Source organism: Psammomys obesus, unplaced genomic scaffold, assembly GCF_907164565.1.
Source record: "Psammomys obesus unplaced genomic scaffold, mPsaObe1.curated_primary_1811, whole genome shotgun sequence".
Taxonomy (NCBI): Eukaryota; Metazoa; Chordata; class Mammalia; order Rodentia; family Muridae; genus Psammomys; species Psammomys obesus.
Window position 1 is genome coordinate 29,985,782 of NW_026593286.1, and position 17,193 is coordinate 30,002,974.

General features: G+C 38.3%; 1 protein-coding gene across 3 annotated transcripts in view; it reads right to left on the reverse strand.

The window, feature by feature from the left end:
- Positions 1-16,461, reverse strand: part of Nbeal1 (neurobeachin like 1) — a 144,376-nt gene extending 127,915 nt beyond the window's left edge. For 2 of the 3 annotated variants that reach the window (XM_055616358.1, XM_055616356.1), the window contains exons 1-3: positions 16,163-16,461; positions 4,021-4,112; positions 3,298-3,459 (exon numbers count right to left, since the gene is read on the reverse strand). In XM_055616358.1, coding sequence (XP_055472333.1) covers positions 3,298-3,459; positions 4,021-4,112; positions 16,163-16,213 — 305 coding nt within the window. In that variant the 5' untranslated portion in view covers positions 16,214-16,461. Of the gene's footprint in view, positions 1-3,297; positions 3,460-4,020; positions 4,113-4,955; positions 5,070-16,162 lie in introns of all 3 variants that reach the window. The other variant, XM_055616357.1, reaches the window with a different exon arrangement.
- Positions 16,462-17,193: the final 732 nt, after the last annotated feature.

A 17,193-nucleotide genomic window follows, 5' to 3' on the forward strand; every position in this document is an offset into this window, starting at 1 on the left:
TTAAGCTTATTAGTTCCCTGGACCTATAAAATACTTTATATACCAAAATCCAGTAGATGCTCTCAGAACAGGAAAAACGAACAGACTTAACTTACAAATTAAACAAGGATGACATGTTAGCTGTTTATCCCTTTTCTCTAATATAAGAGCATTTAAAAGTCTCTGTCTAGGGACAAGAGAAGTGGCTCTGTGGTTATGAACACATACTGCTCTTTCAGAGAATCCGAGTTGAGGTCCCAGAGCGCACATCAGCTGGCTCACTACCACCTATAACGCTATCTCCAGAGGAAAAGAGGTAAGTCCAAGGGAAAAAGGCCTATGGCTAAATTTTTATCCAGCTATTATTTGATATCATTACAGTCCTACAAATAGCAAGATCACTTCTATACATTTAGTAGGGATAGCTCATCTGTACCTCCAGGAGCCTTTAAAACTACACCTCTGAGGCACAGACAAAGGAGTAGAGGATAGCTTATACTAAAGCGTCGAAACATCTGTATATTAACAAAATGTAACCCATCACTGATAAAATCACCAAATATGAAAACTGCCAGTTTGGGGACTATAGTTCTAGCTCCACTTATGTTTCTGTCAAATCTCATTATCATGCATTCTCTATTACTCTCTTTTCATTCATTTCTTTCCTTCCCTTCTGCCCACAAACAGGAAAAAAGAAAATGAAAGAAAGGAACTTAAAATTTGAAAATAAATAAAGAAGGACCTTCAGCTTCTGATCCAAAACTGAAAGTTTTAAAATTATCACTTTCATGGTCACAATTAGGAAAAAATCTGAATAAACTGTATTTTTGTTGTTGTTGTTTTGTTTTGCTTCTCAAAACAGGAGATCTCTGTAGCCCTGGCTGTGTTAGAACTCTTTGAATAGACCAGGCTGGCCTCGAATTCAGAGATCTGATGGAAAGGCATGCACCACCAACACCTGACTTGAACTGAAAATTCCTAAAAGTCATTAGAGGCCTCAGAAGGAAAGAATTTAAAAGGAAATCATTATAAGCAAGATGAAATCTTTTATTCTTATTCTTAACAGATCTAACATTATAGTTTTTATTCAATATAACACCAAACATATATTAGGTAATTATAGCTTAGAGTCAAATAAAATGAACTACAGTACTATTGTGGGGTTTTTGTTTGTTTTTTCTTTTATGTGTATGAGTGTTTTGCTTGCATGTATGTCTGGTTTCCACGTGTGTATGCAGCACCCCAGAGGCCAGAAGAAGGCATCACAACCTTGGCAACTGAAGTTATAAGATACCATGTGGGTACTGAGGAATTGACCTGGGTTCTCTGAAAGAGCAGGCATACCCACTCCAGCCCTGAAACACAATATTGTTAGAGAATACAGAAGAAAAATTTAAAGGCTCTTAGGTTGACTGATAACAGTTTAGATGGAAAACTAAAAGTGTACTCCGTGGGGGGGGGGGGGGGCGGGGGGAGGATAGAATCAAACACAGTATTAAAAGATTAGAAAGGTAACTTTGAAACAATAAAAATATACATATCAACTGCGTATCAAAATATTCACAGACTGTACAAATAAGAACACAATCCAAGTTTTGTTAGTTTTCTGTTTTTGTTTTTTCAAGACAGGGTTTCTCTATTGTAGCCCAGCCATCCTGGAATCACTGTGTAGGCAAGGCTGGCTCGAACTCAGACACTCACCCCAGAGTGCTAGGATTAAAGGCGCACACCACCCCAACCCGGCTCCACAATCCAATTTTAAAATTTGTCAAGACTTATGTAGGTACTTTACCAACAATGTTATGACAGTCTCAAAAAAAAATATGTTAAATATTTTGTATCATTAAAGAACAACAATGAGGGGCTGGAGAGATGGCTCAGAGATTAAGAGCACTAGCTGCTCTTCCAGAGGTCATGAGTTCAATTCCCAGCAACCACATGGTGGTTCACAACCATCTAAAATGAAATCTGGTGCCTTCTTCTGGTGTGCAGGTGTACATGCAAACATACATTGTATACATAATAAATAAATAAATCTTAAAACAACAACAATGAAATACTAACCACCAACTGCACTAGCTAAAAAAGAATGGCTTATAAAATACTGGAAAAAATGGGGACAACAGGAATCCTCATTCATTGACTGTGGGAATGTTATAACCATGTGATTATAGCATTACTATTCCTAGGAATATGTCTACATGGGTCGAAAAATACACATATAAAACCTAGACATGAATAAATTTATACAGCAATTATATAAATAACAGTCCCAAACTGGGAGCAACTAAGATAGCCTTCAATATAGGTAAATAAGCAAACAAATTGTGGTACCTTTGTGTGAAATAAGATTCAGTAATAAAAAGGTATTAGGTACATCTCAACTTCTGCAACTCTTCCCCAAGAAGCTCACATCCATGTTTTCATATGGGTAGGCCGCTAAGAAACTCTTAAAATTATAATCCCAGCTTTAATTCCAGCTCTCTTAAATCAGAGGCAGATCACTCTTAAATTTTTGTTAAGAGTAGCTTAATCTACCCAGTAAATTTCAGACCAGGCAGACTACATAGTGAGACTCTATCTTTAAAAAAATGTATAAATAAAAGGGTGATGTCTAGCACATATATGCAGGCTTGCATACACACATGTGTATACACTGACAGTCGAGAACCATACAGAAAATATTTCATACTTGCCGAAATTAAAACTTCTGCCATTGTCTTTAAAGTTACTCTTAAAACTGAAGGTGGCACACGCCTTTAATTCCAGCACTCAGGAGGCAAAAGGTAGGCAGATCACTGTGAGTTCAAGGCCAGCCTGGTCTACAGAGTGATTCCAGGACAGCCAAGGTTACACACAGAAACTTTGTCTTGAAAAAAATAAAAATAAAAATAAAGTTACATGTAAATTTACTCTTTTTTTTAAACAATATTTTATTAGAATTCTCAAAGTTTATTTCTGTGTATGCGTGTACATTGTACAGCCTTTGTGTGCCATAGCATGGGTGGGAGATCAGAAGACAGAACTGCAGAGTCAGCTCACTCCTTCCACCATGTAGGGCCAGAAGATGGAACTCAGGTTATCAGGCTTGATAGCAGGTACCTGTACCCACTGAGCCATCTTGACAGCACATATTTAAAATTCTTGGATAAGTGTTTCTATAATTAAGTATAATAATTAAGAAGCTTTCCAGTATACTAATAAATCGTACTAAAAAAGATATATACATTCTTTAAAGATTCATACAAATATCATTAACAAGTACTATTATTATTTTGGTAATAATCATGCTAGAATTTTACTTTTTATACCAGATACCTGCAAAGAATAATGAAGAATTTGACAAGCAAAATTGACAAGGCTTGTTGTTGTTCCTCTAACCCATCTGCTGTTTTCTGAACACAATGCAGCAGCTGGATCCTCAGAACCTGCAGAATATTATCAGGAAGCAGTGATATTCCTGGAGGCACATCATCTACCCTGTAAGATATGAGCAAAGAAACAAAGTGTTCAAACTTAAACTAAAGTAGGAAGGAAGGGAGGGAGGGAGGGAGGGAAGAAGGGAAGGAGGGAGGAGAGTGGAGGGGAGGAGAGGGGAGGGAGGAGAGGGGTGGGGAGGGAGGAGAGGGGTGGGGAGGGAGGAAGGGCAGGAGGAACTAAATAAAAATTAAATGAACAAGTAGATGCAATAAGAAAGTTTCAGTGTGGATGACTGTCTAAAGTAAAAGCAGTCTATGGAGAGCCCTGTCTTCCACTTGTGTGTTCTAGCGCTATGCTGAGTAGCTAGTGTCAGAAACTAAGTGAATTTCAGACCACCAAGAGGGTAGTAGCTCACCAAAACAAGGAAGAGGTTTCTAAAGCCAGGTATAATACTGCCCAGCAAGACTACTATGACCACTGGGCAATACTTGTGTGAGAACATGGTCATGCAAGGAGTACAGAGACTGTTAGCACAGCTTCTATTCTTATAATGTCAATAAAATCCTTTTGCCAAAAGTGAACAATCTCACATAATAGTGATAAATCAGTGTTTCTACATACCTTGTAGGCAGCTTTTCAAAGTCAACGTCTAAAAATTGTTCATAACTCAAAACAAAATTGTCCAACCATAGTCTCAGGTAATCTGGATCTTTCTAAAATGAAAAGATCATCACAATATTAGGTTTATTTATCATAAAAACCTAAAGTGGAAACAATAGCCATTCACAGGATCACTTCTGTAATCTCAGCATTTATCCCCCTTTTGTCTCCTTAACACTTTATTTTATTTTGTTTTGTTTTGTTCATTTCTTAAGACAGGGTTTGCCTGTGTAGCACTGGCTGTCCTGGAACTCACACTATAGACCAGGATGGCCTCAAATTCACAGAGATCCACCTGCCTAGGCTCCAAAATGCTGAGATTAAAAGCGTGCACAACCACCACCTGCTCCCAACACTTCTTTATGGCGGTCAAATTTCAACACGTAATTTATGAGTTTACACACTTAATCATTAAACATCACAGCTTAAGCACTAGTCTAAGCCAAAGGTACCACCAGCAAGTTGTTTCCCTAAAATAAAAGCATTATACTGTAATCCAGAATCTCAAAGAATGTTCAAAGAACACATAACAGTTGCTAACCTTTCAGGATTTGTTTCATTATTGCATTATTTCAAAATCAGCTTATAAATTTGCACTACCTACAGCTTCACAAAAGAAACAAGAAGTGAGAAATATTTTAGGCAAAAAAATAGCGTCTATGAGAAATTTTCTAAGACATTACTTGCTTTTTATGTTTCAAATGAGGTCATTCATTTGTTTATTCACTCACTTATCCATTAGAGATAAGACCTCAAAAATACAAGTAACTGGGCTTCTCTTAATTAGATTCTTATAAAAAGGCAGAGGATTACTTCTTGGTAAAAGACACAGAACAGACAACACTATAAAGAATTAATGCATTTCTCTTCATATTTTATTTAACAATCTCTAGTACCTGGCTCAAATTCCACACCAACACTGTAGCACTGATGCACATTCCAAACCTTCACGCAGGCTCTAAAGGTCAGTACTACCAAGTGTTTGGCAAGCAAAGAATTCTCCTACGAAACTGAACAATTACAAAAAAGGAAAGGTACCGTTTCACTTGAGTTAAACACAATGTTTAAAGTATCTTCTTTTACCTGGAACAGCAGGCACTCTTAACTTACTATCTTATTTAAACCTTACAACTATTCAAATCGGGTTTAGTTTTCTTCATTTTACAGACTACAAAAGATGATGTAACTTGCCCTAAGTCAAAAGCATTAGTGCTTCAAGAATACAAGAATCCAACAGGTACCCATTCTACTACACCGCACTAGCTGTGGACCATGAAACTGTGGAGATTTAGCAGGTCAAACGAAGGAAAGGATGGGTTCAGTAAGGATTCATCAAGACTATAAAAAGTTAACTCACAAAATAATTATATCTCATCTAGCCTGGAAGAATCTATACATGAACTTTCTCATAAAAAGAAAGACCCCTTCATCAGAAACAGTAATACCTGCATCATTTCTCCTCAGTATACAATGATAAAAATACAATCACCTGAGCTCCCTTACCAGACTGTCTGACAGAGCAGATTACTTCCTGGTCACTCTCATGGTTAAGGTCAGTACACTGAAACACCATAGCATGGTCTTATCTCCCAATTTGTATATTTACTAAGATAACACAATGTGGCAAATGTTCTAAGACTGCTAGGGACAATTCAATGTCACCCAGACTTAAATCCCAACATTCAGGAGGCAGAGGATAGAAGATTTTATGTTTGAGGCCAGTTGGTCTAGTACTGAGTTCCAGGAAAGGCAGCACTACAAAATTAGTCCCTAACAAATAATAAAATTCTAAAAAGTAAAATAAATTAAAAACTTGACATATCAATAAAAAAGTGGCAACTACTAATACCAACTATAAATAAGATCTATAACGCAATTAGCCTTTTTCTAAAATGTAAGTCGCCTAATATCTAAATCTCAGTGTACTTGTACAAAATTATACAGTAATTGCATAACATATTCTAACAGTGACAAACACGCAACACTACAAACTGCACCACAACACCTAGAGAAAAAACTACCATAATAAATTATACTGACCTGTGAGAGAGTAGAAAGTATACATACATGTCTTAGCTCCAGGATCTAAAGCGGTGGAGAAAACCCAGTGCTCACTATCACAGTAAGGAGCAATCAGTAGCCTTCCCGCCAATACACAGTATACACTGGAGCTGCTGATCAATACAACCAGGCAGGAGAAAGCAGGAGGCCGGATCGACACAACATCCATCTTCCTGACCGGCTCTCAAATATAGAAAGCTGACCAAGCTGTCTTACTACGATAAAGAGCAGTTATCCTCTCTTCGTATTTTAAAAAAGGAAAATTATATAAAAATATACATTTCCAAGAGCCAAAAGAAACAGAGAGTGACATGGGGTGGTGGGAGGGAGGGGTGAAACCACGGCAACATAATTCTCTAGAGGTGGAAGGGGCAGAGACTATTTAGTTTTCAGACTTGCCTTGAACTACTGCTTACAGGCCTCTTTCTTCCCTTTCCTGAAATCTTTACTGCAGTACCCTCATTCCAGTTTTAACTCTATGTCAGCTTTATACGAAACATATATTGATGGTGTCTTCTGAAGTCAGTCTTCAGTATCAAGAGAAGTACAACTCGAGTTGACCATGTATATCACAAGATCGTATTTCAAGACTGAGTGCAAGACTGAGTTTTTAAGTTGAAATAAATAGAAAGTACATGCTACATATAGGAAAAATATGAATAACTGTGATCAAGAAAGCAGACTGTGGACAGGCATATCCTATAATCCCAGCACTTGGGGAGGCAGAGGCAGATGGATCTCTGTGATTCTGAGGTCTGCTGAGTCTACAAAGCAAGTCCAGGACAGCCAAAAGTTCACAGAGAAACCCTGTCTCGAAAACAAACAAACAAACAAAGGCGAGGGGGAAAAGCAAACTGTGACAGAATGGATTCTTGGTCCCAATTCTTCATTACTTTACAGGAAAAGCTTTTTGTTGTAGTTTTGGTTGGGGGGTGGGGTCAGGGGGCTGGTTTTTTGAAACAGGATTTATGTAACTGACTGACCTATAACTCTCTATGTAGACCAGGCTGGCCTTGAACTTGAAGATCTTTGCTTCTGCTTGGATTAAAGGTGTGTGCCACCACTCCCAGTTCCCTTATAGTAAATTGGCACCATAATTTCACAGTAAAGGGAAGGAAACTGTAACAAGGCCAAATCAACACACAGATACAGTAACTGACCAAAGCTTTACTTCTAGCAGGGCAGTGATGACACACAATTTTAATGCCAGCACTCAAGAGGCAGAGGCAGAAGGATCTCTGAGTTTGAGGCCAGCCTGGTCTACAGAGTGAGTTCCAAGACAGTCAGGGCTACAAAGAGTAACCCTGTCTTGACAAAACAAACAACAACAAAAAAGCTTTATTTCTAATACAGTTTCAAGGAGCTGTCAGAAGCTGATTCTGGGATGACTAACTTACATGTAATAATCTTTAAAGTTTGTGCTATTCATATTAACTTGTAAGCTACTTTAACCATATTAAAGTAGTACCTATCTTGTAAACAGTTATTGTTATGGGAACGTTTACAACTATTCAACTTATGGAGCTTAAGTTCCTTATATCATTCATACATACATACATACATACATACATACATACATACATACATACATACATATATACATACATACATGTGTAATTCTCTAGAATTACAGATGAATTTTTGGAAACCCAAGACTGTTCCGCATTCTAGATGGAACAATGTTGTCTACAGACAAATATTCTTGACCAGTGTAATACAAAAAGAAAGAGAGAGAGAGAGAGAGAGAAAAAGAAAGAAAGAAAGAAAGAAAGAAAGAAAGAAAGAAAGAAAGAAAGAAAGAAAGAAGGAAAATCTTTTTACATGATAAAAGCAGCATGGAAACAAAATCAAGTCTAAATTCAATAATAAAAAATAAAATGGGGAGGACAAAGGGCTTATAGTTGAAAAGTACTGCACGTGCTTAAAATGCATAAGGGCCTGGATTCAATTCCTAATATGATTAAATAAGTAGCTTTTAAATATCTTTCATTACCACTCTCTTTGACTGTTTTTAATGACACTACTAACAACCTCTGAAAATGAATTCAATATATGCTCCACAATGTTTGGGGGGAATATTCTTTGAGAGAGAGAGGAAGAGGAAAAAGGAGGGAGAGAGAGGGAGGGAGAGAGAGGGAGAGACTGTATACATGCCAAGCATCCTTATAAAAATCAGAGGGATGCCCTTGGGTGTTGGACCTTACCTTCCACCAGGGAAGGTCTCTTGTTCACCACTGAGCACACCCTGGCTAGCTAGTCCATGAACCTCCAGAAATTTTCCCATCTCCAACTACTAGCTCACTCTGCCAACTAGAATTACAGAGGTACATCACTGCATCTGGCATCTGATCACATTGGAACTCGAGCTCCTACGCTTTCAAACCAAGCACTTTAGCCACTGAATCACCTCCTCAGCCCTAGTTTTTTGTTTTGCTCTGGAACTCTGCATTCTCCTGTCTTAGGCTCTCGGGTACTAGAAGTACGTATGTGTACCACCACACCCAGCTTCCAATGCTTTTCTTGAGTGTTGTGTTGCATTCTTCTCCGACTACTTCCTTCTTAACACCATTCCTCTGAGGAACCAATACTCCTAGTTCTCCCATTCAGACTCCTTAACATGCATTTTATATGAGTAATAGAAACAATGGACTTTTCTCTCCCCGTGAGGTTCTTTTGTTCCAGGACTTCCTGACTTTTACTTTCTTCTCCTTACATACCTGTAATTATATAACTTATACACCAATGGAACTCTCAAATATTTTTAGTACAACCTTCCTTTTGAACTCTGTATCTACATATGAAGTACTTGAATGTCCCTCAAGGCCTCAAAACCCAGAAAGCTTACCTGCCTGAAAACCTAGTCATCTTGTACCAGCTTGTAAACGGTTTTCCCAAGTATCAGTTTCCACAGCCTGGGGACTATTCAGACTCTTTGTAACTACACATAATGATAATAGAATAAGTGCTACCTACATTACCAACCACCAGGGAAATTTAGATAATCAAAACAACTTTTTAAAACGTGGTTTTTAAGACAGAGTCTCACTATACAGCCAGGGTAGCCTGAAACTCTCTATGCAGCCCAGGCTAGCCTTAAACTCAGAGATCTACCCACTTCCGCATCCTTAATGTACAGATTAAAGCCATGTGCCACCATTACCAGCCCAACAATAAAAAAATGTTCACATCATCTTAACTTCTTTCAGAGCAGTGCATGATGAGCACAACCCAAACCACAAAGTAATATTTCCTAAAGACAACCTTCAGGTCTACTGATACAAAATATTCATTTCTTACTTTTCACATCTAATGTCCTAAACATTAATTAGGAGCCATCGGGACAATTTTTTAAAATCCATATAAAGGAGGTGCATGACTATTTATGTAAATAAAACAAGATGAAATTCTACTTTCACTATAAAGCAGAACTTTTATTTTGAAAAGGAACTTTACTCTGAGCTCACTGCAAAACTATCTATCTCAGTCATATTCCAGATTTAGAAGGACAAAGGGCAACAGCAGGAAATGGAGCATCACCAAGGGCCAAAACAAACTTGGTTTTAAGTTGGGGAAAATAAAAATTCACCTTATTATTCAAGATAACTAAGCACTATGCTTGAATGTCAATCTTTGGAAACTTCAGATTAAAAATTAAGACATTTTATTAGCTCAGCTTCATTACCACCTAAAAGAGAAAAATTGCCCATGATTGCAAATATAAATTAATGATACAAATGAAAATTATGATACAAAAATACTAATATCTGCATTTTCTTACTTTTAATGTACATGTGAATAAAACAAATTCACTTTTTCCTCAACAATTTTGAGAGATAAATAAAAGCTGCTTTATTTTTCCCATTTGACAGATGAGAAGATAGAAATATAAAGAAAACTAGATGACCTGATTTGAGGTACCTAAGACGAAAACTACATCAGAACTAAATTTTGGGTCCATTTCTATTAGCTCCACTTAATTTTTCAGTGTAATCTGAGTCTCAAAAATGACAGAAAAAGATGGAATGAACATCCCTACAGCATGAGCACTTAAGAGGATAAGGCAGGAATATCAAGAATTCTAGCAGGGCTGGAGCACCTCGGCTCAGTTCCCGGGACCTAACGATTAGTCACAATCACCCATTACTCCAGTTCCAGAGAATGCCTTCCTGACCTCCACACAGCACCAAGCACACATGTGGTACACATATATGCGTTTAGCCAAAACATTCACACATAAAATAAAATAAATCTAATTTAAAGAACAAAAAAGGAGTTCTAGGCCAGCCAGGGATTCATAAGGTCCTGTCTGAAAAACGAAATAACTAATGAACCCTGCCTTTCAACCTATACTACACATTTCAAAATGGCACCTTTCTATCACTTTGTGATAATTTATACTAGAAAGAACAGAAACTCCCGTAAACTTTTTATTTACTTTATGCATGAGTTTTTTGCCTCTGTGTATGTCTGTGTACCACATGTATGGCTGATGCCCAGAGAGGCCAGAGAGGTCACTGAATCTCCTGGGACTGGAGTAACAAACGTTTGAGCTGTCATGTGATGCTGGGAATCCAAGCAGAGGACCCCTGAAGAGCAGTCACCCTTAACCAGTGAGCAACCTCTCCTACCCCAACGTAAACTTCCATCTTACTGATGAATCTGAGATGCCCAATTTCTCTTTACATGTCCTAGCAACTAACTGTGGCATGCACAAATGTCTACTGGAAATGCATCTCAGTTAAGCCTAGTGGCGTACGTCTGAAGTCCCAGCTATTCAGGAGGGTCAGGCAGGAAGAGGTTCAAGACCACCTAAGCTAGAGTTCAAGACTACAGTGGGCGACTTGGTAAGACACTACCTCAGAAAATAAAAAGTAAAAAAGGGCTGAAGATACAGCTGAGCAGTGGAGACCTACTTACTATGTGCAAAGCCCTAGGTTCAATCTGCAATACTAAGAAAATAATACATATTTTCCTAGGGCAGACGTTGAAGAGGAAGAGAGAAAGAGAAAAAGAGAGAGAGAGCACAAATATATAAATTCCCAAAAGATACTTAATAACTACCCAAGCTAGTATACAGTTATATAAAACTTGCCTCTATTTTTGTTTCTGTCTTAAGATTAGCAAAGAAGGGGCTGGAGAGATGGCTCAGAGGTTTAGAGCACTGGCTGTTCTTCCAAAGGTCCTGAGTTCAATTCCCAGCAACCACATGGTGCCTCATAACCATCTATAATGAGATCTGGTGCCCTCTTCTGGTGTGCAGGCACAAATGCAGGCAGTATACTGTATAAATAATAAATAAATCTTATAAAAAATTAAGCAAAGAAATGATGTCAAAAGACATTTGTTGTCATTTGACTGTCTACTCTTATATATCCAGAGAACTAGCTGCTAACTAATGAACTAAAATCAGATACTAGATTAGAGCAGTTCAAATTTAATGTTTAACTTTTAAGAGCTATATGAAATGCAACTGCACTGTAAATCAAATCCTTGACCCTGGGTGGGGATAACTAAATAGCAAGAAAGTTCAGACTACATGTAACTTTAATTAGTGGACATGTTCACTATTGTAACAATCTGTAGAGAACAGAAACAGTGTTCTTTTTTTTGAGGGGGGGTTCAAGAAAGGGTTTCTCTGTGTAGCCTTCTCTGTCCTGGATTCGCTTTGTAAACCAGGCAGGCCTTGAACTCACAGAGATCCATCTGCCTCTGCCTCCTGGAGTGCTGGGATTATAAACTTGCACCATTGCAGCCAGCTTTTGTTCCTTCTTGTCCTTTTTGTGTACTAACTTCTCTATAAAGTTAACAAGTAATCTGTTATGGATAGTCATATCTCTACCAATGCAAGTAAAACTATTCCTAGAAGGACAAGGTAAGAAATGTTAGACCTGAAACATCTGGCAACAAAACAAACTGCATACTACACAGTAATTATGTGAGAGGATATACATGTTAATCTGCCTGGCTCGACTACTCCATGTGCACATGTATTAAAAATTACAGCACTCCTCAAATACTTGTTAATTTAAGAAAAAAACTATTATAAACAAAAAATTACCAAGTATTTTACCAATTGATCAATTTAATATGTGAGGATCCAACTGCTAAGACAGAAGCTTCTATGCAAAAGACTTGAATCTCTAGTGTTTAGTCTGCAAGAGAACACACTCCTTAACATTCCTCTACAAAGCAGTATAAGCCAAGGGTACATCTACCACACTTTCAAAGTGATCAGTGGCAATGTGAAGACATTATAAGAGCAACCTACTACTGACACACTGAAATACATGTGCCAACGTCAGTTTAGCACTGTGACAAATATGAATGATGTCTTAACTTTACTGCCCTGAACAAACCTTCACGATCTTCAAAATTTTCTTCTTTAACCAGGTATGTATACAATGTTTTGTGTACTCAAAAAATCAAGTAGAACAGCAAAATGATAAACACTTGTTTAAATTTTATTAATGAAAAATAAACTTGGTACTCCAGAAAAACTGGTCATTTTGTTAATCAAGTCATTGTTCTGGAAATTGACAAAGAGAATCAAACATTTATGCAGAATTACTTTCTCTTAAGGAACTGTCATCAACAAATGATAAAAGGTCATTTCTGTACATATCCTAATAAACAAGAAAATGCTAAAACATTACAGTAATGCAAAATCCTCATAAAATAGGTAAAAAATTGGTAAAAGCTTCATTAATGAATTATTATACCTTCCATACCCAAACTAGAACCTGAATCAGGTGCCAGTTTACAGGCACCCAAACCCAAAGAGAACCAATTTTTAAAATTCATGCAGATCCATTAGCAAAATTCAGATTGTAGAAAACTCTAAGGTCAAAACTGCTTTCTACCACATGTAATAGCAAAGAAAAGCACGGTAAAGGGAAACCTATAAGGTTTCACACATTCTTTCAATAAATACAGAGCTTTGTTTATACTTTGTTTAAATTTATACTTTGTTTAAATACTGAATTATTCAGTGATAAAATAAAGTCTCATAAGATTAGCAGATAAGTTTGAATATAAATGCATCTTTTATAATTTACAGAATTTTGTGATAATTTTAAAGACTTATTTTACAGCTATAATTTTAAATATATATAGGCAACACCTGCAACTGTGTAGAATCTGAATTGAAATAATTCGGTAGAGAGAGGCAACATGGAAGGTTACAGAAGAACTACCGTATACACTGATCACTGCTGAAACAAGTTCACAAAGTTTTACTGTGTCTTACCTACTTTGTACATACTTAAAATTTCCATAATAAAAGCTTTAAAGAGTAACACTAAAAGATTTTATATACTAATTTACAGAATGAAGAGCAAAAACATCCTACTCTCTCACATCTCTCCAAGGTCAAAACAAAACAAAATCTGAAGCTGAAGAAGAGAGGGCTAAGTGGTTACTCTTCCAGAGGACCCAGATTCAATCTCCAGTACAAAACTGTCCATTATGCCAGTTCCAGGAGATCCAGTGTCCTCTTCTACACTCTATGGCACCAGGCATGACTATGGTGAACAGACACACATGGAGACAAAACACCCACACAACACATAAAATAAAAATAAATCTAAAAGAGTTTAAGGCAAGTCTGGTCTACAGAGAAAAGTTCCAGGACAGCCTGGGTTGCACAGAAAAACCCTGTCTTGGGAAAAAAAATAATAACACAAAACTAGATGAGTTTGACAAGCACCCTCCTGAAACATATAATATTACATAGCAGATTTAAAAAAGTAAGTCTTGCTCGGGGTCACAAAACTAAATAGGAGAACCAAAATTGAACCTCACAATTGCAAGCTACAAAGTCGAAGAAGCTCTCAGAATTCAGTTGCAGAAAACATTTTTAAAAGATCTGAAGTCTTCAAAAATATAAAAAGCAAAGCAAAAAGATCTTAAAAGTGTCCGGTGTTGGTGGGTAAGTCATATTTTGAGGAACAAACTGCTAGAGTAAAAGCAATAGGATAGAGGCTAGAAAGTCTAAAGATCAGTGATATGTTAGCATCCTCAGTAAGGAGATGAGTTTAATCTCAGAACTATGACACTTAGTCGCTATCTGATTCAAAGGGTAGGTTATTATCTAAAAAGTATGTAACCCATGAACTGATAAAAGTATTTTTTAAAAAAACAATTTTTAAACAACTACTCTTTGAAACAAAAAAAAAAAAATTATATCTTATTAAAACAAAACATGGTTTAATTTTAATCAAAAAAATTCAGGTTTATCTTCTGTCCAAAAAGAGAGGCTTCAAAATTTGACAGTAGGGGTTAAATGTAGTACAGGGACATATCGCTTGCCTAGCATACTCAGGGCCCTGAATTCTGTCCCCAGTACTCCTCAAGAAAGAAAGAAAAAGAGAGATAATTCATGACAAAAGGGTTCACATTTCAGGAATACACATTTTAAAAATCAGTATATATCAATAACACGCTGTCTCTTCAACAGTCACTCAAGCTAACTCAAAAAAACATAACCAGTAAAACAGTGCAATCTCACTTAGCACTTCTTAATATATTTTTAATGAGCCATTTTCAAATTACTGGGCATTCATACTAAAATGTCATTTTAACCTCTGGCTAACAGATTACTGACTTTTCAAAAGTGTCTGGATGAAATGGATTCCTTTTTTATTGGAAGGGCTGTCTTAAAAAAGATATTTCTGTCAATTACATAAGCCTAAAGGTTATTTTAAAATTTCACATTAACATTTCAAGGTATGTATGTGTGTACACATATATATATGTGTGTGTGTGTGTGTGTGTACAGATACACTTTAATAGTTATAACTATCAAACCAGGAGTTGAGAAAAAAATCCTGTGAAAATGAGATGACCTTTTGTTTGTTAAATAGATGAAATTATATTTTTTTAAAAAACTAAATATATATGTATACATAATATAAAACTATAGGCTGTGAAGTGAGAACATATACAACTAGACCTAAGTTAATTTAAATAGTAGACTGAGGATGGTTCTCTGACCATTACCCTGTCTTCAAAGTGGTAATACAGATCCTCACTTGAGAAACAAGTAGGACCCTTCTCAATGACCTAAAATCAAACTTGCTATGCAAAAATCCATATCAAAGACATTTATTTCTAAATGGCAAAATGCCTGGGACCTGAATCAGGCACTTCTGAATTCCAAACTCACACCTACTCCAGTTCTCATGAGTAAAAGAGGATAATTACAATTTCCACCTCATCAGATTCTAGTTAGTATCAAATGAGATAGATGCTAGTAGGGGCTAACATAATGGTAATCACATAATAATCACCTCAATCAATATCCTTCATAAATAATTTTAAAAGGCTGATGAAAAAGTTTAATGTCCTCACAAAAAATGTCCTTACCCCCAACTGAGGGAGGTAAAAACAGCATAAAAATAAAATATTTGGGGGCAGGTATTATGGTTCAATGGGTAAAGCAACTGCCACCCAATCCTACTGACCTAAATTCAATCCTGGGAGCCTATATAAAAGTGGAGAACAACCAAATCCACAAGACTGTCCCCTGACCTAACAGTACCAAGGCTACCATGTGCCCCACACATCCTAGACACAGTAAGAGCATTATTTTTCTTTTATAGACACACTATGCCTATATAACTTTGAGATCACTGAAGACAATAACAAAAAACAAATTTGTAAGTTTTTAAAAGTAGACCATTATCAACATACTCAAATCTGAAAAAAAAGGGGGGGGGGAGCTATATGAGATCTCTTACATGTTTTTTTAAATTCAGGATGGGGGAGTTGTTTGGGGTTTTATTTTGTTTTGAGATAGGGTCTCTCTGTGCAGCCCTGGCTTTCCTGGAAACCTCTACGGCGATTAGGATAGCCTCAAACTCGCTGAACTCCACCTGCCTCCGCCTCTAGAGTTTTGGGGCTAAAGGTACATACCACCACACCTGTCAACTCAGGATTAATAACATAAAAAAACACACACACTACTCATTAAGATCATAATGCCGGATACAAAATTTTATAATCAAGTATTTTCAAGTACAGAAATAAAAAGGAAAACAATTACCTTTGTACAATAAAGCATCCAAAGTTCAAAGAGCCTCTCTCTGGCTGCCATTCTGGCTTTTCACGCTGGCACTTTAATTTCCTCAAAAAAAAAAAAAAAAAGAAAAAGAAAAAGAAAGGTTCAAAACCACAGCATGTTATTCTATTTTCCAAGTTTTCTCAAGCCGTTACAGTAAAGCGCAGAGCCGTGGGGTAGACAAAAAAATAAAAATAAAAAATAAAATAAAATAAATTAAATAAGAGTGTCTCGGGTCAATACGGGTCAGTTTCAGCAGCAACTCGGACACATCTTCCTCGGCGGTGGTTGGGCTCATAAACAGGTCTGTGAAATACAAAGATACGTAAAGTTTTCTCAAGCCGTGGGGGTGAGGAGGGCATCAGGTGTTCGTGGGCCTTCCCTAAGCCACCCTGAGGGGTACGTTTTTAACGCGATCAGACCTCCCAGAGACTCCTGCTCGGCGCACGGCCACTAACCAGCCACATCAAGCGTTAGCATTTTTCCGGGCTGATTCACAACCACAACCGCGACGGCTGGGGAGGACCGCGACTCCCCCACTCGCGCGTCTTCCCTGGACACCCAAGGGCCGGGGACGCGAACCCCCGGGAGGTCCGGGCGCCGCCTGGGAGCTGCCGCGGGTGTCCGCGGCGTCGCAGGGCAGGGCGTGGGGGAGGGCCCGCGGGACTCCTCGGTTCGCGCCCCCGACCCGCGCCGGCCGAGCCGCCCCGCGTACCTGGCCTCCGCCCCTCCAGCCCCCAGGAACGGGAGCCCGCACCCGCGACAGGGGCCACCTCCGGAGGACGCCCCGGGCACCTCCCCGCGCCCGGCCCCGTCCCCGGTGCCAACCGGGCGGACAGACGTCAGGCGTGCCAATCAACCTCGGCGGCGCGGGAGCCCCGCGACCCCCCGAGCCGGGGACCCACGCCAACCGGCCTCGGCCAGAGCCGCCCGGGCCGGCCGCGCCCCCTCGCCCGCCCCTCAGGCTGCAAAGCCCCGCGGCCCCCGCGCCCCCCGCGCCCCGGGCCCGCCCGCCC